Genomic DNA, 24,430 nt, shown 5'->3' with positions numbered 1-24,430 from the left:
CCTTAGCCTGACACACGGATACACAGATTCGGGGTAGTGAGGGCATCGTGACTATTAGAAGAAATGGATACACTTAACATTTTAAATGTCTCAGGAAAACAACAGGTAGAGACATACATCCGAAAGCTGTAACTTCTAACATAGGTCATAAACCAGGGGAGAATATTTGAATATTCTGGAATTAAATTGTACCGAAACTCACATGTTCACATTAAAATAACTCATGAAATCCAGGTCAGTCCAAGGAGTAGTAAAGTAAGGACAATAGTCAGAGAGCGAGCACAGAGAGTTCTCTAAAGCATTGCATGGCATTAGCTTCTCTTTCATCTTAGTTACAGAGGACTGTATTACAGCTGAGGGGCAGTGGGCGGGCATTTGCCGACTGTGCACAAAGACCAGAGCTGCTACTCAGCGTCACCAAAAAGAAAGGAAAACCGTGAGAGTTAAGTGGGCTTAACCAAAAAGTTCAAGGTCTGAAATGTTCTAAAATGAAAAATACCCACAATTAAAAAAAAAAAAGAACAAGTATCATGTCAGCCCTCAAAAAGATTCAGATGGCAAAACATTTCCAATCTTAAGGTTTCATATTCAATAATTCATGCCACTGTGGCCTATGCTCATATTCCAAAATCATAAAGCCTTCAAACCTGGAAACACTTCTTTCCAAAATATTTTCAATAAAGAATAGTCAGTCTACTTCATACAAAAAGGCTTCCCTTACCTCGGATCCATTCTCAATCCCTTCTAACCATAAAGAGTTGACAAAGCCAAAGGCCAAGAACACATGCCCTGAGAAGCAAAAAGGCAGAGGAGGAGAGAAAGCCTTACTGCTTCTGGCTTCCATTCCCTTTCTCCAGACAGCTCATGAGCTCAAGGCAGAAGTACAAAGCAGATTCAACAGACAATAGATTCTGCCAGAACCAGGTCAACCATAGTTGCACCTGTTTCTTGCCTTGCTTATAAGGCAAACAGACTCAATTCAGTGGTTGTCATTAAACCACAGCTGTCAATGACAGGGATAAGTACTGAATCATAATACAACAGGGCATTCTTGCACTGACTCTACCTAAATTCCCGTGTGGTGCAGAAAACATATTTTGTGAACACAAAATAATAGGACTTCAAAATCTGTGGAATGAGATATTGGCAGGGTGGCTAATTTTGGGAAAAGGAGTGTGGCAGAGATTGGGACAGGACAGTCAGTAATGTTCTCTTATTGACCTGGCTGGGTATGATGTTCTCTTTATAAAACAAAATCACTTACTTACATAAGCATTCATTACCTCGACTAAAAAGACAAAATCAAATCTATATCCTACACACTTGTTTTAGAAAGACTGTTAGCAATGATGAAATCAAATACCAACCAATATATTAATCATTTATGTATTGAGAATAATGGAATACATTGAAAAGAGCTTAGTCTAGGATATAGTACAAAGCAAGATATCCAAAATCAACCAACTACATCACCAGTCATTACACAAGGCTTCCATCCTGGAAGAGATCAATCAGAATCTGCTTCAGCTGGTCTCAGCACAGCAAGCTGATGTCTGTGCTTCCTGCCTCATACTGCAACTTGGGATGGAAACAGAAGTGGGACCCTAAGAACTCTCTAAGAAAACATCCTGAGGAACAGCTAGGCCAGAAATGAGATCCTTGCGGACAGCAGACAATGCTCACTACCTCTCTGTACCTCTTCTGAGTCACGAGAGGGAACTCCCAACACTGGACATGGAAAGAAGGACAATTTAGACAGGATCATGAAATCACAGTCTTCAGACTCTGCATTCAAGAAAATCAGGAAGATGGCTCAGAAGGTAAGAACGGCATTAGGACTCAAGTTCCAAATTCCAGCACCCATATAAAAAGCTGGTCATGGTTGTTCTTGCCTGTAACCCTCCCAGATGGGGGAGAGGGGAAGTAGGAGAGAGAGACAGATTCTAGAAGCTTTCTGGACAGCCATACAGCCAGCCTAGACAAAAGTAGTGAACTCCCAGTTTCAATGAGAGACAGTGTCTCAAGCCAGTGAGGTGTCCAGCAACAGAGGAGGACATCAGGACATCTGACACTCTACGCTGGTCTCTGAATGCATGCAAGCACATCCGTGCATGTACCATACATATACACTTACCCACACACATGCACACACATGGGGGGATTCATAATCATTCAGAAATAATCACACAACTTTTTTACTTTTTTCTAATTAAAAAATCCTGTCTCAAAAAACCAAAAAAAAAAAAAAAAAGAAAAAGAAAAAAAAGAACTGTCATTCACACTATGACAAACACAGCACCTCATGGGAGTTGGGAAAAGCCAACCACAAAGAGGCTAACCCACCTATCCGGATTTCACATTTCCTAGCCTGTTTCTCTGAAACAGCTGAGAGCAAAACAACTTTGGGACATGTTCTGAGTGACGTGGAGCTCTTCCTCGGGGAACTGGACCACTCCCTACTTCTGCAAACTGGCAACCGGTCAAGCAAACAGAAAGAGGAAGAACAAGTTTGGGCATCTTCCATTCTTATTCTCATAGCAGAGGTTTCTGCTACCAACCACAAAATTGCTATGGAGAGCATCATTGTGTGCTGTGAACCATTCAGCTCCGCCCAGGTTGGAATGTCCCAATCCCACACGCTAATTCCCAGACTCTAGGGCGGAAGTTGGAAACCCAGGCCTGCCGTGGAACAAGGGCTCATGTAAGTATTCGATCCTCTAAAAACCAGAAGGCACCCCATCAGTGTTTGTCAGTATGAGTGATGTCCCCATCCCTGTTCAAGACGCTATTTGCATAACTGGTAGGAGATCCTCCATGGAGTGATGCTGGCAAGTCAAGGACACACACAAGCCAGGCTGACTAACACAAAATAGAATTCATGGGGGTTTAGTTTCTTGCTTGTTTGATTTCTGTGTCCTGTTTTGTTTGTTTGTTTTTGTTTGTCTGTTTAAGAGAAAGAATGTGAAGTAAGGAAGAGTGAAAACAGAGACCTGGGAGGAGCTGGGAGGAGAAGAATATGACCAGAAAGTGTACTACAAAAGTTTAAAGCATGTAAAAAGACTTTCCTCTTAAAACAAAAAAAAAATTATTGTAACTACAAAATTATATATTGAAAGGTTACATGTCAGTGTTTCTAAGAAGTATGGTGTCAGCCTTTCTAATCAAGGGCTTCGGGAAACCACACAGGGGAGCAGGGGGACTTTTCAGAGAAGCTGGGAACAAAGAAACAGCAAGTGCAACTAGCGAGGTGCTTTGTTTTTTTTCTCCAAGACACGGTTTCCCAGTGTAGCTCTGGCTGCCCTGGAGCTTGCCCTGTAGACCAGGCTGGCCTCGAACTCAGAGATCCACCAGCCTCTGCCTCCCAAATGCTGGAATTCAAGGCATGTGCCACCACCGCCTAGCCTGCAAGTATCTTTTCAAAGCACCCTGGCCATTAATTTCATGAGTGTTTACTGAGCCTTCACTGTTGCGTGGGCTGAGAATTGGTCTAAATGCTGAAAATGCAATATAATCAAGATAAAAGACTTTATAGTCACAAAATACACTAGCAGCTGAGGAGATGGCTCAGCAATAAAGACCATCTGACAGAGACGGATTCCCAGCATCCCTATCATTGGGTTTATAACCACATGTAACCCCAGTTCCAGGGGATCCAGGGCCCTCCTCAGGCACCTGTACACACGCAGGGCCCATAAACTCACACAAGACATGTGCATACATATAAACAAAAATAAATTCTTAAATATTTGCTCTATTTTTAATTGTGCACATGTGTGTGAGTGTATACACGTGAATGCAGGCGTTGATGGAGGCCAGAAACTGGGTTCTCGGAAGGTAGAGTTACACGCAGTTGTGAGCCATCACACTTAGATTCTAGAAATTGAACTAGGGTCCTCTGGAAGAGGAGCAATATTCTTAGCCATTGATCCTTCTTTCCAGTCCCCAAAATAATTATTTAATAAAAGAAAATTATTAATAAAATTTTTAGTTTTAAATAAGATACAAGGAAAGGGGAGGCAAGATACTGATACATATATGTAAATGTAACTTTTTAGTGCCCACAAAAGGCAGAAATCAACACTGAGTTTTCAGACAGACCACAGGAAAGACAGACACACATTGTAAAACACACGCCACCAGTCTATCTGCTGATCATGTGATCACATAGACTTCAAGGAAGAAATAACTACCTCTGTGCCTTGAAAGCAAACATCATGGCGCAACTTAGCTCTTCCTCATTGAACCGTTCTCTGGTACACTATGCGTTTACATATTTAAAGTGTACAATTAATGAGTCTTGATTTACACAAACACTTGGAACACTGTACCAGATCTGAGAACGGACTTGGCCTCACCCTGCACATTTACACACACTTCTGAAAAGCGTGACCCTTGCCCCATCTCCTGGCACCACTCCACACCACAGACTAGCTTGAGTTTCCTAAAACCGGGTGGCTTCCCTCATTCTGAGATTTATTCTGAGATGCAAACACGTCATTCTGTCTCTCCAGAGTTTCTTCCTTTCCACGGCTGCATCACGCGCCAATGCGGTGAATGCCTAAGTTGTGCCCAGCTTGAGGCTGCCCGACAAGTGGATAAACCTTCTTTCAACTGCATCCCACTTCCCATCCTTTTTACATCCAGCCTTTTCTGAAGATTCCCATCCTCCCTGTTCTCTGACATCCTAGAGATACTCGGATGCATCACGCATGGTGAATAAGCAAAACACATTTCCCCTGGAAGGTCACAGAATTCCTCCCCGCACACTGCTCGATCTCGGGATCTTACCTGTGGATATTGGATGCACTTGTGGTGACCATGACTCCATAACTCATCAACACCAACACAAAGAGATGCACAGCATACCTTTAAGATACAAGGAAAGGGGAGGTAAGACACTGAGAACAGTTTATACTGACCTACCCACTGGATAGCCCACACCTAACCACTCCAAAGAGCAACTCATGCAAAGACATAAGTCCAAGTGTTGTTCTATGGAATCAAAACACTGTATCTCAAAAGGCACTGGGAAACCTGGACCCAGCTTGCAGTTGCAGCCATGGGAATGTCCAGAATCAGTAAGTGAGTAGGTCTTTTCTTTTCTTTTTTTTTTTAATACAGTGGTTGACACAAAAGATGCATCCTTCCCCAGTGGTTTATGGCATGATTCGAGCAGTATCCTGGTTCCTTCACCAAACTCAGAAATTTCCTTTAAGAGACACCGCTAAAAATGTTTGTCTCTAAGAAGTGTCACTCCCTAGGTATTTGCCATCTTTGGGTGTTAGGAGGTGTCTACACTAAGATTAACCCCCCATCTGTTAGAGAATGACTCATGTCCCTAATCCCTACACTGAAGCCTTTGGACTAACACCAAGTCTCTAACAGCAAGACAAGAAACACAGCAACATCTGTGAAGACTAGGGAGGGGTCCCCTAATCTTAGGAGGAACTGACCCTTATAGCGTTCCATCTACATGACTAAAGGAGGTCTTAGAAGTCTAATCTTAAGAAAAAAATAGACAGCACTGACTCTCAATGGTTAGCCTCTTCGTCGGATGCAGTCTATAACGCAAATGGAGGTTCCCATGACGTCCCCATTAGTTTACGATAACGTATCTACAACAGTCACCATCTCGCCAATCTTTTTACTACAGGAGGTATTTTATAATGCCATATATTTCTTACCAAGAATATCATCACAAAGCATCCAAGTGACAAATGAAACATTAGAATTTACGAGGTTCATACTCACCAGCCGAAACAAAACACAACGAAATAAATGCCCAAAATGGTGGCCAATGCATGACGGACCTCGGGGCTGGCTTTACCAGGATGTAAGTAGATTCTAAACCAGAAAGCAGCAGACAAGGCGAAGAGCTGGCAAGCCACAAAGTTAACCTGTGGAGACAGATAACAAAGACCCCCTTCAGTGCTTTGCCTATGGATAAATTTGTTTTTGGTTTTTCAGGTGTCTATTCCAAGATGCCTCTGAAACAAAAAAAGTCTCCCCTGAGCTGAGTGTTTGGAGAAGGAAGGGATGAGCAACGGAAGAAGAATGCTGCCTGCACGAGGTGCAGTAAATCCAGGGCTGGGGAGATGGCTTGGAGGTTAATACTTGTTCAGTTCCCAACACACATACAGCAGCTCCTTGCCATCCAAAACTCCATTTCCAAGGGATCTTCTGGCCTCCTTGGGTACCATATAGGCATGTGCTGTACAGACATACATGCAGGCAAAAGACTCATACACAAAAAATAAAAATAAAATAAAGAAGTGATAAACCCAAGAGTCTCTTCTTCAGCCCCTTCAAACATACAAATGCTTTCCTTCCCAAGAAAGGAAATTTTAGTGTCTAAGTTAGCAGTTCTCAGCTTTCTAATGTGACCCTTTAATACAGTCTTCATGCTGTGGTGATCCCCAACCATAAAATTCTTTTCGTTGCTACTTTATAACTGTAATTTTGTGGATGTTGTGAATCATAATGTAAATATCTGATATGCAGAATATCTGATCTGTGACCCTGAAGGGTTCATGACCCATAGACTGAGAACTGCTGCTCTAAGGAGACAGGAAGTCTGTTGACTGGGTTTCCGTTCCTGACTTTCAGCACTTCCCTAAAAGGAAGAGTATATTATCTGACGCACCCTTGTGTGTGGTTTAAATGAAACACACCCCCACAGGCTGATGTGTTGGAACTACTGTAGTAGGAGACTGCTTTTTCATTTCCCGACTGCTCAGACCTGAATATTCACACAGAAACTTTATTAATTACAACACTGTCTGGCCAGTGACTCAGGCATACTTCTAGCTAGCTCTTACATCTTGAATTAACCCATTTCTATTAATCTATGTATTCGCACAAGGCTGTGGCTTACTGGTAAGGATCCAGCGTCTGTCTCCTTTGGTAGCTACATGGCATCTCTCTGACTCAGCCTACTCTCTCTATATACCTCTGTTTGGATTTCCCGCCTGGCTTTACTCCAAAAAGCCATTGGCTGAAACAGCTTTATTCATCAACCAATAAAAACAACACATTTACAGAAGGACATCCCACATTAGAGTCCATAGCTGGTGACGCTATTTTTTGAAGGTTGTTGTATTGCTAGTAGGTGGAGCCTCACTGGAGGAAGTACATCACAGGGATGCCAAGGCAGGAAGATGAGGAGTTCAAGATCATCATCTCTGCTTGCATATATAAGTTCAAGGACATCCTGGGCTATATATGCAAACCAGGGAAGGAAGACAGGGAAGTAGGGAGGGAGAAAAAATATTCCTCAATATCTATGGGAATGATCTGCAAATTTTTGAAAAAGAACAAAGATGTATCTTTGCATTTTAAAGTTAAGGGTAATCTAACTCAGAACATGTTGAGGAGTCCAACCATCATCAAAAGCTGGAAAAGTAATGTAAACCCTTCTAACTATTAAGGATGAAAATTGGATCAAGGCACTTGTAGAAAGCAATAAGTTCAAAAAATAAAGATTTAAGACATTTAAACATGAATAAAACCACAAGATTTCATCAGCATTTTTCCAAAACTCAATGTGGGGCAGCTGTTACTGAAATTCATTAGCTATTTACTGGGGGAGTGGGAGGGAGAGAGAGGGGGAGGGAGAAGGAGAGAAGACGGAGGAGAGAGAGGGAGAGAAGAGGGAGGAGGAGGAGAGAGCGAGGGGAGAAGGAAGGAGGGGGCATCAGCTGCACTTACGCTCACTATGTTTTCTCAATGGAAAACAATAGTACTTTAGATCCCTCATAGAAACCAGCACTTTCAGAAAGCTCTGTTCTGTCTTTGATGATGACTGCACTGTTTCCTCTGTGTGTAAAAGGTTGTGTCTCACCAGACACCCAAACACACCTGTTGCCTTGGATTCCACCCTTATCCGAGAAGGCCCAGAAAAGAGGGCTTAGGAGCCTACTGTGCAAGCTTTGATCCTATCTTTTATCTAGGCTAAAGGAACAACTGGCATGCATGCACACAAAATAGAGTGAGAAGCTGGGGTAGTAGACCACTCTTGTAATCACAGCAGAGGGGAGGCTGAGGCAGGAGGATTCTAGTTCAAGGGCAGCCTCAGAGTACACAGCGAGATTGTTCTCTAAAAAAAATTAAAAGTTAAGTGTGTATATGGGTGTGTGTAGCACACATTGCTTCCTTTCAACCCAGTGACCAGTCTACAACCACAGTAGGGCGTATTTCCTCAGGAAGTGCCCACAGTAGGACATACTTACTCAGGAGAGTGCCCACAGCAGGGCATATTTACTCAGGAAGTACCCACAGTAGGGCATATTTGCTCAGGAGAGTGCCCCACAGTAGGGCGTATTTACTCAGGAGAGTGCCCACAGTAGGGTGTATTTACTCAGGAGAGTGCCCACAGTAGGGCATATTTACTCAGGAGAGTGCCCACAGTAGGGCGTATTTACTCAGGAGAGTGCCCACAGTAGGGCGTATTTACTCAGGAGAGTGCCCACAGTAGGGCGTATTTACTCAGGAGAGTGCCCACAGTAGGGCGTATTTACTCAGGAGAGTGCTCACAGAAGACTTTGCTCTATCCTTTCTGTTTGACCAGGAACCGTGGAGCATTAGTACATGAGGAATAACTCAGAATACAGTAGTATTATTTTGCAGCATAGCCCTCAGGGCAGTAGCAACAGCGCTGCCTGGAAACCAGTTAGAAAAGCACCGTCTCTGGCACCCCAGACCTACTGAGTCAGGCACTTTATGGGCAGGATCCAGTAGCATGCATTTGTGCCCCTCTTTACCCCAGCACAATCCACTCTGAGACGGTGCTATGACAGGAAAAGCTTTCAATGAGCTAAAGAATAAACTACTCAGCCTAGCCAGGCACAAGGGTGAATTTGGAAGGTAGAGGCAGGAGGATTATGACAACTTTGAATCCAGGCTAGGTTATGCACTATTCTTCAGTCCAGCCAAGCCACATAGCAAGACCTTATCTCAAACCCAAGCTACAAGAAAACAAAACAGAAAGGACACAAGCCTAAAAGTGATTGTAAAGTGTTATGGGAGCTCCTTCCGCTCCTTCAGCCAATAGCCGCTGAGATGGCTGAAGGAACGGAAGGAGCTCCCGCAACAGTAAAGGATTGTCTGAACTGACAAAGATCCCTTACTGCCCAAGCTTCAGTGAGGTTCCTGAATCTTCTAGATCCATACCTAGTGTTAGTAAGAGCCACACCCCACCCCTCCTGATCACCCTTAGTGTCTGATCAGCCCCCTGCTCCATCACCTAGCATCGTCTTTGGACTAAAGAAGCTAATACATATGCGCGTCTAAAACAATGCATGCACTCTCTAGTAGTCTACAGTCCCCAAATTAACATGTGCAGTTGAGCACAGGATGTGCAGTTGAGCACAGGATGAATTCACCAACTCTCGTAGAGCTATTTCCAACTGACATCCCTAACCCTTTCCCTGCTTGCTCTGTACCCAGTCTCTCTCCCACCCAAAATTCACATGGTACCCAACTCACCTTCGTCCTTTTTTCCTGTATGAAGAGGCAATAAAGCCCTGAACCCAATTATTCATTTCCTGGGCTTTCAGCTCCTAAACTGAGTTTTATAAACCTACAGCAGAGACAAACTTGAAAGTCAAGGAAGTTTCCAGAAAGAGAACTGGAAAAGAGAGTTGTTTTTTTTTTTTCCTTTTCATTGTAAAAACTTGTCTTCGTGAAAAGTATTGAACATATGCCAAAAGATTAAACCCCACCTCTTAGAGGAAGCACGGATAAAAAACATTCGGGCATGCATCATGATACTGTTTTATTAAATCCTCCACATTTACAAGGAACACTGGACACTGGCAGGTTATTTCTTTTCCCAGTGCTGCAGCCTCCAGAGGCACGCCGGGGGCTGCAGGGTCATTCCTGAATTCCAACAGCTCTGTTCCCACAGTTACAGCATTGTGTGAACCCCACTGTACAAAGATGAAGTAGAGGGCAGCTGTTTTGTTGATCAGATTCCCAAACCCAAGCTAAGCTGGCATGACTCAGATCCAGCCCAAGCTCAATTTCCACAGCCTTGACAAGATTTCAGAGTCACTTGGAGGCAATCAAACATCCCCCCCCCCAAAGTGTGTATTCTTATCCCACCCACCCAGGGTGTGCTGTGCTGAGCTTTCCAAACGTGGCTCATAAATGACCTCTGCTTCTCTCACACTCTACCTACAAGAAAGCTGTTGTTTGGGGATTTCTCGTGACCTTCATAGCTTCCAACTAAAAACAAACTGTGTCAGGACCTAAAAATATTGCCTTCCTCCTAATTGGAGGGAGTCAAGCACACTGTTCTTAACAGATAGCAAATATCAACAGTCTGAAATGATTGCCCCCTCCTCCAGAGGCGTACCAGCAGTATGCCAAGGAGGGGCAGGCGAGAGAGCAGGCCTGGAAGTGTCTCCTTGGTGGCACCGCTTTATGCGCACCAAGACTAAACTAATGTGATTGAAAGATCCCTGACTTGAAGACAAACAGTCCTCTCCTGCCTTGCACTCCCAACCCCTCCCCCCAAAGAAAAACAGAAGGGGAACTCAAACTGCGATTCCCTTCTGTCTTCTGTTTCACAGAACAAAAAGAGTCTGTTCCACACCCTTTAGCTACTTTTCACTTTCAAAGAGATTCTTATTCCTGGAGCCTTGGAATGTTAGCAAGATATGTTTTGAAATCTGCAATGAGCCCATTCTTCTCCCCAGCCTGTGGATAAGCAAATGTTATTAAAGATGGATAATCAATGTGCATAATTTTGCAACCCAGCACACTTTCCATTGATAGCTCCTCTCATCCTGAACACAAGTGTCTTTTATTGAGTACTTACAATGGATGAAGGACAATGACAAATTTCACACTAATGATTCTGATAGTTTTATGTGGTAGCCTGCTTCCCCAGACACAGGGAGACAATTAGGAACACCATGGAATGCAATGGCTGAGGTCACAGCTCCACCGAGATCACTCATGGTTCTGAAACACTAAGTCTCAGTTCCTAGAGTCCTCCCAAGAAGCACTACCACTCGGGGAAATTGCCATCTGCCTATAGCACTTCTGGCACTGCCATAACAACGTGACCAGAAACCAAGTGTCTTAAACAACAGAGACTTAGCATTTGATTCTAGAAGCTGGAAGGCTGAGAGCAAGATATGAGCATGATTGGCTTCTCTGGTGCCTCCCCTTAGCTTTACTGACTATCTAGCCCTGTGTCCTCACATCGCCTCTCTGTGTGTCACTGTCTTAAGATTCCATATAAGGACACCAACTATACTAGATTCCATATGGGCCACCCTCATCAGCACCTCCTTAAAGACCATCTCCAAACATGGTCACATTCTGAGACACTGGGGGACTTCACTTATAACACTGCCCAATAAAAACCCTCCCTCCCAAACCCAAGAGCCGAAGTAGACATCCCTGATCTTATCCCAGAAGGTAGAGTAGGTAGAACCCAAAGCCAAGGCTGCAGAGGATGCTGTGGGCCTCATCAAAACCTGGAGCCAGCTACTAGAGGCTCCACCAAAATGACTGCCAACAGGACCACCCAGTTGCTGGCCCTGTTTGGATACGACCACCCTTGTGAAATGACAGTTTATTCTAGGTTTGTACATGTTGGAAAAGTCCACTGTCCTTTGGCCTTTGCTTCAAACACACAAGCTTGAGAACAGAAACAAAAAGTACTTTTTTAAAAAGTGTGTATTCATGTATGTGTGCATGACTGGTACCCGTGCAGGATCTTCCTCTGCCACTCCCCCCTTATCTTGCCAGACAGAGTCTCCCACTGAACCTGGAACTCACCAATTTGGCTAAGCTGTTTGGCCAGTGGTCCCCGGGGATCCACCTGTCTCAGCCCTCAGCACTGAGACGAGCCCTGCTCACAGGTGGAGTTCTTACATGGATTCTGGATGATGGAACCCAGCTCTCCGTGCTGATGCAGCAAGCAATTTACCTACCTAGCCATCTTCCCACACTAGCAATCAGCATTTGCTGAAACGTGTTGTGTGTCAGGGGCTTAACAATTGTCAGCTGTCATTCAAAGTGATTCATATCATTTAGTCATCTCAAAGACTGTCAACAACTTCCAAGAAAACTAAACTACCAATCCCTTAAAACATTCCACTCTGTGGTGGCACTCTGAATTAAACTGGGGATCTTCATGAGAAGCACTGTCCAGGAGGAATTCGAAGCAATACTACAAGGGCTAAAAGTCCTTGCCAATGATTGTTCTTTGAGTGAAACTCTCCAAGTCCCCAGAGTTTGTATTCTCACACACCAAGCCTACTTCAGCAGTTCTGAGTAAGATGAGATTTAGCCCTCTTAATTCCCAGAGAAACAATCCACACATACTTGGTGATAGTTCAACTTGCACAGGAAGACTTCTGGCTTGCCCTGTCCTGAAAATATCATGCAGCCTTGTATTAGTTACAACTCAGAATGAACATCCTAAAAAAAGCTGACGCTATTTGGAGGGGAGGGGGAATGATTGTGGTGTCTCTTTAGACATGGCAAGGATACATCTACCCTATAATCCTTGGCTCAGGAAACGGGGAAGAAGGAATAGACTTCAAGACCATGCAGGATCTGGGATACCCTATCTTCACACATGCTCTCACCAACCTCCTCTGGAAAAAAAATTCATTGCAACTATTAGCCAGCACAATGAAGCCAATAATAATGATGGTGTAGCTAGCATGTATGGTACCAAGCACATGGCCAGAACTTGCCCGAGCCCTCTCTTCTCCCCAAGACCTTTCATCTCCACTTAAAGGAGGATACTTAAAGTAAGTGGGAGACAAAGAAATTATGTCACAAGAGGGTTAAGAAATTTATCGAAAGTTCACATAGCAGAAAGTCAGTGGCAATACTGGAGCTGAATTCTGAGGCTCTAAGCTGAGAATGAGGCTCATCTGATACGGTACCTGTCTCGCATTCACAGAGCCCCAAGTTAGTCCCTAGGACTGCCTAAAACCAGGTGTGATGCTCCACACCAGTGATCCCAACACTGAGGAGGTAGAGGGAAGGGACTGGACGTTCACTGCTCTCCTCAGATAAAAAGCAAGTGTGAGGCCAGCCTGGGCTATGGGAAACCTGGTCATAAAGAACAACAGCTCAGGAGTCTGGCTCCTGGGCCCACCTTAACTCAACCTTCTCACCCAGTTCCAACATCTCGTTCTCTAGATGAAGAAACGAGCCCAGTAAGCGTTCCAGGTCACAGAGCGCTGAGCCTCAGAGATGGGACAGGAATTCAGGTGTCCTGTGTGAAATCTGCTTCCTGTGGCTATAAGACATACCTGGGACAAACCATTGAAAAAGAAGAATGGTATTGTTTGCCTCACATTTTCAGTCCATGGGATAGTGAGCCTGGGTGATTCAGGCACAAGGTGATTCATGGCAGGGGCGGGGCATGCAGTAGAGGAGGCCTGCTCACCTCATATGGTCCAAGATACAGACAGGAAGCAGCAGAGGTCCCAAAATCCCCTTCAAGGGCATGGCCCCAGCAACTCAGCTTTATCCAATTAGGCCTCACACCATAACACATGGATTTTTGGGAGACATTTTGGATCCAAATATAGCTTCCTGACTCGGGTCCAGCAAGCCTTCCCGTGGCTCTCCACAGCCTTGGATACAGGTGGAAATACAACCGAGTGAGGAGTCAGAGGGGCCTATGTAGGACTAGAGTCTTAGCAAAGAACTCTGGGTCCCAGAAGCGGGCAAGGGATGCTGAAAAGGCCTGGAAGATAACATGGAGCATTTGCAGACGACGTTGTAAGCTTGGATGTATCAAGATCTACATAGAGAAAAATATCCTTACCCTAGCAGGTTGTGTGCGTGTGGTGCATAGAGGCAATATATATTTATATAATGTCTATATGGCTAATTAAAATATAAATATTATGTATGTATTAATATAAAATATACATATATTGCATAAATGTGTATGTTTATGTGTTTTATATATTCTTATGAAATCTGAAATGTTCCACATGACTCAGGTGAGGCTGTAATCAACTTCTCTCAGCCTGGTTGGATAATAAAGATAAAGTAGGTTTCATCCAGTAAAGAAATGCCACCATCTTCTTGGTTATATGAGAAAATAACACCTATCCACAGGATTATAAGGGGCATGAAGTAGAACGTGCTAGCACTTTCTAAACTGTAAAATTCCATATGTTAGCTGAACTACAAACTGTAACTAACTAACAAGACCACCTGGAGAGAATGACTCTCAATTGTCTACTAGAATCAAAGGAAGGTAAAAAAAGAAAAATGTAATTTAATATTAAAAGAAAATTCCTCCCAAAAAAAAAACTGAAAAGGACTGAGATTTGAGCTAGAGACAGCTCATCAGGTAAATACGTTTACGGCCCAACCTGATGATCTGAGTTCAGTTCCTGGGACCCATGTGTTAGACAGTGAGAACCAAGTCCAGCAAATTGTCCTCTGACCTCCAAATCCATGCAGGAACACACACACACACACACACACACACACACACACACACACACACTCCATGCAAAAAAATTCTTGTTTCCTTCCAAAACAAAATTGAAAAGGTTAGTATTCATTGGGATTGAGGCCTCACCTTAAACCACAATGAAGGAGAAGAGGCCTTTCTGTTGTAAAAGTTCCCAGGGTGCTTACAACAGGCAGATGAGCTGAGCCCTGCTTCTACTCACCATACTGCTAAGTAGCAGATAAAGGGAATATGAGTATTTAGTTCAGTACTACAGTAATTAAAGGCATTACAAAAACATATCAGACATATTGATCTGATCCAAACCCCTCAAGTGGTCCCCAGAGGGACGTGGAGACATGGCCACACTCTCCACAGATGGAAATGGATCTCCTGACAGCTAGATCTGCTTTTCCTACCTGGCTAATGGGAACTATGATATCACTGACATTTTTTCAACATGGCATCCGTATGTGCTGGCTGACAAACCCAGAGAGCCCTTTGTTAACACTGCCTTGTTCCTGTGCCTCCTCTGCTTCATGGACTGGAAAAATGCTACAGGGAAGACTTAGCACATTGTAGACCCAAGGTTTTACACAGGGCTTAAAACAAACGGATCTTCCTGTCTCTGTCCCTCAAAACAGCGCTGGGGTTGCAGGCTTGGAAGACCACACCTGGCTCTTTACATAGGGGCTGAGGATCTGAACTTAGGTTCTCATTCCTCATGCGTGCACAGCAAGTTCACTTACCTTTCTAGGGCATTCCCTAGCCCAGGGTTTGGTTTTTTTAAATGCTGTGATATCTGAAGATGTCTTTAAATATTTTAAACTTCATATAAGATATGTATCTCTAGGCTGCACTTAATAAAATCACACTGTGATTTGAAATTTTAATAATGAGCAAATAGGGAGGTGCCATGGGGTGGCTCAGCTGATAAAGAGCTTGCCATGCAAGTATAAGGACTGTGTTTGGATCTCCAGCAACTGCGCCTGGCATCATAGGAGATGTCTGATATTAACCTCCAGCCTTGGCATACACACAGAGGCACACACACATAAACATATACATATACATACACCACATATCCACATGCGTAAACACACACACATACAGATACAAAAAAACACAACTGGCCCAAATGGAGCTTATAAGGCCATTCAGACAAACTAAACTAATACCTCGTGTTCCAGGACTGAATGGAACATACAACAGGGATGCCACGCCCTTCCTTCGTCCAGGCCCCGGGTAAAACCACACCGAAATGAAGCCCAGCAGACACAGCCGTGTGAATTTTCACTGATTTCATTTTACTATAAAACTAATAAATGCTCACTTTAAATAAAATGATAGGCCTCTATTTTCAACAGAAGATGAAAAAGCTAAATGAAGGGACGATCTCACCATCTACCTTCCTTCTTACAAGATCAGTGAGCACACCTTAATACATTTTCTATATTTAATTCAAATATGAAAAGGTAGTTTCTCTTCACAGGCATTGGTTTCTCCTTTGGCTTCGTACAGTCATGGTATAATGTCTCCCCTGTGATGTGGTTTTCCACTCCGCTACGAAGATGGGCATCTTTCTCAGGGTGCTGATTAATTCTGTCAACTTGATTGGATTAGTAAATGCCTAGGGCATTCGTCAAGCGCTCCTCTGGGTATGCCTGTGAGGGTGTTTCCAAGGAAGAGGGAAAGACCCGTCCTGAATCCGTGGCATCATGCCATAGACTGGGATCCAGACTGAATGAAAAGAGAAAGTGGGGAAGTCGGTTGAGCACTGGGTTCCCCTTTCTCTGTTTCCTGACTCCACCATGATGGGAGCGAGCAGTCTTTGGCCTTCACAGCCCGAGCTGGTTCCACAGTCATGTCCTCAGCTCCAGGCTGGGACTGTACGGCCTGAACCGTGAGCCTGAGTACACTTCCCTTCCTCAAGTCGTTCCTCTACGGCAATGAGCAAAGCAACTAAGACACAAGATCCACTGCTCTCCAGTTCACTTTCGCTTTTTAAAGGTCCAGGATACTCCACAGTACGAGGCGGAGGAGGGCCGAGTGAGCAGTCCTCACCCCTTAGAGACAGATAGCCTGTCATTTCCACTTCATCTCCCAGGAAGGTATGGTAGTCAGTTTCTGGTTGCTGTAACAAAATACTTGGGGTGGATCATCTAAAAGGAGTAAAGAGGTACGTGGCTCAGAGTTTCAGAGATTTCCATGGCTACCTGGCCACGCAGCTGTGGTCCTGTAACAGGGCAGATCATTGTGGAAAAAGAAGGAGCAAGGAGGTCTGTCACCTAACGAAAGCTGGGAAGCAAAATGGGAAAAAAGGAAGGGCCAGGGTCTAGATTTGTCCTTCAAGGCTATACCTCCCAACACTTTACTAGTCCCCTGTTCTGCAGAAGGTTCCAGCACCTTCCAACAGTGCCAATGGTTGACAACCAATCCAACTCATGACCTTTGGAGGATGTTTAATATCCAAACCATAACAAGGAAGATGCATTCCACTTCCTATCCACCTGAAGAGTCCCCAGGTAAAGGATGAGGAAGTTAACAAATGCTAAAGGGAGGCACTGAGCATGCTCAGTCCAGCCCCTGAGGGCTTTCCTCATTGAGAACTAGACTGTCTACACAAAGGCATTCTCCATCGGTGCTCTCTGCATATATTATCCTACCACAAGGGTCTTGCTGCTAGAAAGACAGGAAGTTGGTTTCATTCAAGAGTAAAAATGTATAGTGGGCCCTGGTAGTGCAGAGATGCAAAGGGATCTTATGTTCAAGGCCAGCCTGGGGAATCTGAAGAGATACTGTCCTCAAATAAAAAGCAAAAAAGGGGCAGGGCTGGATATAGAACTCAATTAAGAATTACAGCCCAGCATACATGAAGCCCTAGGCTCAATCCTCAATACTCCAGCAATAATAATGATGGTGATGATGATGATGATGATGATGATGATGATGATGAAGAAGAAGAAGAAGAAGAAGAAGAAGAAGAAGAAGAAGCATTAAAGAGTCAGTAGACCTATTGTGATTCCATCATTAAAGCAATATTTTAGCTCTGCTGCTAGTTGCTTGGGTCTTATTTTCAAATTGGTCCTGTATCTAGGAAAGAAGCAAAGCATACTGTGTCAGTCGTCCGGGATGTTATGCACGTGACATCATTCACTCAACCGTTCTACAGTTTCTCATTTTCTTACAGCTTTTGTTGTTACAAACAACACCATACAGAACACTTTTCTACACATAATTACTCACTGGGGAAGTCTTGGCTGTAAGATAAAACCCTGGCTCCTCTGAATGATGTAGTTCCTCAAGATTCTGGGTCCTGCTAGTTCCGTTCAGTTTCAACTCCCTCTAGTTGAGTGTAAGACTGTGTCTCCCCACCCCTGGGGGCTGGCATCGGACGCGGCAATCTGCTCAGTTGTTTTCAATCAACTGGTGGTGAGAAACCTGGGTGCACTACTTTCAATTTCCTGGGTAGTGGTTGAGCACATGCGCATGGCTAATTGGCCTCCAGCCAGGGAGTGTTGCGGTCACTAGACAAACATCTTCAAGCGTTCACAGCAGAGGGGGAACACGGCCCAGATGTGCTGAGCACAGTCCCTGGATCAGCAGGAAGCAGGAGACAGTAGAGCAATGGCACACACGTAAAAGTGGCCCTTGTGAAACAGAAGCTGCTTCTCACCTTGTCCCCCAGTATAACCTCAGCTAACTCATACAGCCCACATCTCTGTACAGTGAGACGAGCGCCGGGAAGACAGGCAGCGGGTAAAGATGCCTGATGCCAAACCTAAGGACTGAGTCCAACTCCCAGGACCCACATAGTACAGGAATCCATACACATAAACACACATACACAGATAAACAAGCAAACGTGAGTACACAAAATATATACAAAAATGGGAAGTGTAGCTACTCTCACGGAATGGAGCTAATGCATGTCACGCGGTGCACACAGCATCCACAGCATTAAACGTGCAGCACGTGCCAGATATCACAGCGAGCCTCTCGTTTGCTCCTTTGAGCCATTTTCTGACACTCAACGGAGGAGGGCTCTCATTCGAGGCCATCAGTTTCTTGGAACGACCCTTGCAAGAAATCATGGACAGGAGGCAGAGACCTCCACCAAAGCACAACACCCTACCAAATAATAAACTCCTACAGTAAAAAGGCAATTGGCCCATCAGCTTTACAAATGATATTTGAGTTCATAATTGTGGCTTTAAGACAAACATTCACAACTCAATTTCTATTCTTCTCTTTATTTTTAAATTCTTAGGTATTTATAATTACATTGGAAATGTAAAAATTAATTTTAAAAATTAGTCCAAACAATATCAATATTATAACAGGCCAGTGTCATCTCATTAAAATCTCTCTCTCTCTCTCTCTCTCTCTCTCTCTCTCTCTCTCTCTCTCTCTCTCTCTCTCTCTCTCTGCAAGTGTTTAGCTGTTTCCTGTCACTAATTAGACAGTCAGTATAACTATCACCAGAGTGTTCCCAGTGGGTAAAATGAAGGTTAAATAAGATAAAGAGAAAGAAAAACTCCCAATTGGCCTCTTGGCTCCATAACCTTTGTTGTCTCCTAAACAAACAAGCAAACAAAATGACTATGGACAATCTTTTTCTTAGTGAACTCAAGATAAAACTTAATCATTCTGAAGTAAGTTTCTCCAAAGCCATACCATCAGTAATAATAATAACCATAACAATAATAATAATAATTGCTTTGAGGATCTTAGGTTGAGGGAGACCTTTAGGGACCATGAAAAAAAAAAGCACAGCTAAGGGTTGCTGTCTTATGCAATACCCAGGGGCAAAACCAATTATCTCAGAATATGTTGTGAAATTTCCAAAAGTCTCAAAACAAAATTAATTTTAATTTGGTTTAATTTGAAAATAAAGCACATTGCCATTTAGTTTTCATAAAACAAAGCTCTCATGGGGCTAGATGGAATACAGCACAACTGTCACATCTCCAAAAGCAGAGGGACCCAAAGGCTTGGTGGCCGTTGAGAAACGGAGGAGGGCAGTTGTCAAAAGAGGGTACTGTCACTATGTGTACTCCCCAGGGGCTGCCCTATGCTGAGCTCTCACTACATCATCGCCTTCTCCAAAATATTTGTGTATAGTTAAAAAGGAAATCAGCATGGACCAGGAGTCAAAGCAACTGCATGCCCCTACGAATCATCCCTTCCTCGGTTGCAAAGGCACGATGATCAACTATAGGTTCATTTTAGTTTCAACAGAAAGCAAGCTTTTCTTTAGTGTGTATTAGTTTTTCAACCTTCTCAGCTCTCTATGGGGTCACAGGAGAAAGGGAATTATTTGAAGTTTTGTTTGTTTCGTTGGGACAGGGTCTTGGTAGCGCAGATTAGCCTAGAACTCCTACCTCAGCCTACCAAATGCTGGGATTACAGGCCTGGACCACCATACTCAGTGCGGATTTCCATTTCTACAATCAGACTCCATCTCCCTTCACTCACACCATCCCACTACTCTGGCGGAGGCCCAGACTCTCCTAGTCTACTAAAGCCAGTGAGCACCGGGACTTCTTGCTGTTGCTTGCTCCCCCACATGACTCTGCTCGTCTGGACACAGGAGTCATGTTTTCCTGCCCCTCTTCTCTTGCCTTTCTGGTTACTGCCATTTCCTCTACATTGAGGATGCTGCCTCCCAAGGCCCATGCCAGGCCACACTTTTCTTTAGCCACACTATAAGGGCAAGGTGACCCAGGTGGTCGTGGAACACGCCTTGAATCCCAGCACTCGGGAGGCAGAGGCCAGCCTGGTCTACAGAGTTAGTTCCAGGACTGCCAGGGATACACAAAGAAACTGTCTCAAAAATAAATAGAGAGACATGATAGATAGATAGATAGATAGATAGATAGATAGATAGATAGATAGATGATAGATAGATACATAGATACATAGATGATAGATAGATAGATACATAGATACATAGATACATAGATGATAGATAGATGGATAGATGGATAGATAGATTGATAGATAGATAGATGATAGATAGATGATAGATAGATAGATAGATAGATAGATAGATAGATAGATGATAGATAGATAGATAGATAGATAGATGATAGATAGATACATAGATGATAGACAGATAGATAGATAGATAGATAGACAGACAAATAAATAAATAGACAAATAAATAGTCAGACAAATGAATGAATAAGCAAACAAACAAACAAACAAAGGCAAGGTGAGCAATCACTTCTATATCACCAAAACCCAGTTGTTACTTTCAAATTATCTTCTCAACCCAGAGGTCTCTCCTAAACTCCCGGGCATATATATATATATATATATATATATATATATATATATATATATACACACACACATACCTTACTGTCCTACTGAAATCCCCGCTTGGGAAAACCACAGTCATCAATTTCATTCTATCTACAGCAGGTCACCACTTCCCTCTTGCTTATTCAGTCCTCCTAGGTAACTAACCAGACAACCACTGCACTCTCTCTTCTCCCCACCTAAACAGACTCAGTCTCCGCACACCATATATTAGGCCTCTCTGCCCACTTTAAATCCATCCACTTCCCTCCCTATCCTCCCTCCCTCCCATCAAGCCACCCTCATATCATAATGGTAATCTACAATAACTCCAGCAGCCACCCAACTGACTGCTGCCCCTGGCTTTGTCCATTTCTCCTCCTTAGTCCTGATCTCAACTCAGAGTCACCTCCTGCTAGAAGCTCTCTCTCACCCAGTCCCAAGATAACAAGCATGCTGCCGTTGCTGGTGTAGTACACTCCGTGTCCACAGTAACATTCTTCCCACGCTCTTCTGTACTGATCTCTTTATTTAAGCAAAACCCTTCCAGAAGGTGGAGGCCATGTTTCTTCAGGGTAGCTGTCACAGGTTTCTATTCTGAGCAGACACTGGTGAATGTCTACTCATTCTTCATGGAACACCAATACCAACCAGAGGAACAGTTCTCCTCATATCTAGATTGGAAACTTAATGAGTTTTCTGGGATGATTTGCAGATGTATGGACCAGGGGTTGCTCATTGGAGCGTGCCTGACTCTCAAGCTCCTGCATTCCCAAAAGCTTACCCTGAGTCAGGGAACAATTCACGATTAGCTCCCTTCCCAACTTGCAGGCAGCTCCACCAGAAAGACTACTCTGTCTAGCAATTGTTTATGACTTTCGTGACCTTTGGGAAGAGCACTGGGAATTTTTAACTTTCATGAACTTTTGGGGTCTTATATGTTTTGTAAGTTTCCTATTTTTGAATTCTCTCTTCCCTCCCTCCAAGCCTGGATGCTTCAATTCCAAAGAAATAGCCACCTAACAGCATCCACAGTACCTACCATCTCTATTAGGGTCTCTATACTGTTCATGCACAAATGAAGAAAAGTATGAATGAATGTTACATTCAGAGGCCAAAGAGGTGGGAAGCATGTCAGGGGGAGTTTTCAAAGAAGGGGGACAGAGTCAAGACCTGGGGACTCAGGGCATTATAATCTGGAAGGACAATGTCAAACTGATGGGGCCTGGTCGAAATACTCAAAAAAAAAAAAAAAAACCTTTGTCACAAGTGTTATATGTGACCATGCATGTTCTAGAACCATTAGTGATTTCATGAAAAGTGTGGCCTCTTGGAGTCAGGTGACACCTGTTCATTATCAAAGACATTGTGTCCAGATCAAATCCTCACTCTCCACTTGAATGGGAAGCATTATAATAATCCTCCTAATCCAACCAAGGAGCTTCACTGACAGTAGGAAACACTTTTACAACTTCAAGGAAGGAAAGTAGAAGAGAAGTTACTACAGGTACTGGAGTTAAAAGTGCTACCAAAACCAATTCTCAGGAAGGTTAAAATTTCTCACACTATACTTACCAAATTTCACACTATATTTACCAAACCAATGGAGGGCCTGCAGCCTTGCCACCTGAAGTCTTGTTTATAAACTAACCAGGGTGGATGGGAAGAGGCTTGACTGTTAAGAGCACTTGTTGCTCTTACAGAAGACTCAGGTTCCGTTCCTAGCACCTACATTGGAGGGAGCTCCCAGCTGTCTGTAACTCTAGTTCCAGAGTATCTGATGCCCTCATCTGGTCTCTGCAGGTACTACACACACACACACACACACACACACACACACAAACACACACACTGGACAGACATACACACAGGCAAAAATTCATACACATAAAATACAAACAAATAAAGTAAAACATTTTGCTTTTCCAAATCTGTAGCTACCAAGGCCCTTATATGCCTAGATTTTGCTGTAAGAAAATTCCAACAAGAATTTCAGTGAGAAGCCAGTAAACGAGAAAATATAAAATAATTGCATGCATATATAATATGTATCATGAGTATACTTATTAATTAATAGTATATTTAATAGCAATGGTGTATTTCATAGTAAATTAACTATATGCAGTAAATTATGTATGTTTCAACATAATAGGCTACACTAAATAAAACACAGAGATGGTTAAATACATGAGGTTGTCTAACTTTCCTGGAGAAGCATGAGTCCTCATTCACTACACCAAATGGCATTTCTAGACTTCTGCATCCATAAATGGGGGGGACGTCTGATAGTAAATCCAGGATTTAAATCTCAGACTCCCATAAGATAATCAATCATAGGTTAAAAGGGGTTTTAAAAGATGCCACAATCTAATAGAATCTTTCATCAGAAATGATGAATTACTCACAATGGGGGAAAAATACCTGAAACTGAGTCAAAATGAACTTGACTGCTTATAAACCGTGCACACAAAAGAAAGTTTGAATTTGTTTGACTGAAGAAGAGGGAGACCAGAAATCAGACAGCTTTTTAAAATCTGAGAGCTGTCTGTAGAGTTGGGCCATGCAGGCAGATATTTAAGAATACAGAGTTTAAAGCCTGGAGGATGGAGAGATATAAATGTTTGGGAAGGAGAATAAATAAAAAGTAGAGGTGCAGAAAGGATGTGGGGACAATCCATCTTCTCAAGACAGCTGTAAAGCTCAGATGAGACCCGAACATTGACAGAACAAGGAAAACAATAAAAACTCTAGATAAAGCTGGAACACACTCCAGGCAAGACAGGAGACGCTCCACTGAGGAGCCATTTTCTCCCAACTGAAGCGCTTCCTGCTAGAGGGAGGATGGGGGCTCATCAGACTCAGAAATCAGAAAGCTAGTGAGATTTGGGAAACCCAAAAAAGTTGCAGTATCCCAAGACTCCATTCCATGGCTACAAATGCCATGAACCATTGCTGGAGAAAGGAGACTTTCTATCAGAACTGCCTGGGATACAGGGAATGAGGAAGGGAGCTCCAGGCACACAGCTTTTGTGAGCTGTCACCCACACAGGTGACCTTTTCAGTGATGCAGCTACCTGTGAGTCGCCTGTGCTCTTGTAAGCAATCCCAACAAACCCACTGGTTCCCCGCGCTGTACATGGGTGCAATCATTTCTTTGCTCCATCAACTTAGCCCTATCTGAGGTGAACAGATGTTAGTTTGTGTCCTCTTAGTAAAAGTCACTTGACAGTCTCATTCACAGAAATCTATGGCATGTTACTCTTTGGAACTGCATGCATTCGCAAAGAAGACAGCTAAAGAAAATACAGGAGGAAAAGTAATAGTATTAAGACAATTTTAACAGGTATCAACGGCTCCCAAAACTAGTGGCTCCAGAAAGGTCTCCTTCTTGACTTGGCCTTCAATAAGTCGTGTACTTAGCCGGTAAAGGCAGGCATTCTGCTTCACTGAATGGGAACACTTTCTGGCTTTCGTTATCTTTAGAGTTGAAAAGCAAGGGAAAAACTAGCTCAACACTATCACTTGGCCAGCCTCTTCTCAGCTCCCAAGGATTCAATAACGCCACAGGGAAGCAGTGCAGAGGAGAGTGAAGGCACCTCCCAACACGAGTCAGCGGGCCACGTTTACCTGCTGCATGACCCAAGCCAGCCACTTCTTCCAGCCTGCAGCTTCAAATGA

General features: G+C 43.5%; 1 protein-coding gene across 1 annotated transcript in view; it reads right to left on the bottom strand.

Annotated features, from left to right (window-relative positions):
* The window catches only part of Mboat1 (membrane bound O-acyltransferase domain containing 1), a 105,167-nt gene that overhangs the window by 43,121 nt on the left and 37,616 nt on the right, over window positions 1-24,430 (bottom strand). Inside the window, exons 2-3 of the mRNA XM_038334186.1 lie at window positions 5,752-5,897; window positions 4,789-4,866 (exon numbers count right to left, since the gene is read on the bottom strand). Coding sequence (XP_038190114.1) covers window positions 4,789-4,866; window positions 5,752-5,897 — 224 coding nt within the window. The remainder of the gene's footprint in view (window positions 1-4,788; window positions 4,867-5,751; window positions 5,898-24,430) is intronic.

This window comes from Arvicola amphibius, chromosome 6 (assembly GCF_903992535.2).
Source record: "Arvicola amphibius chromosome 6, mArvAmp1.2, whole genome shotgun sequence".
In the NCBI taxonomy this organism is placed as follows: domain Eukaryota; kingdom Metazoa; phylum Chordata; class Mammalia; order Rodentia; family Cricetidae; genus Arvicola; species Arvicola amphibius.
This window is presented reverse-complemented; position numbering and strand designations above follow the sequence as displayed.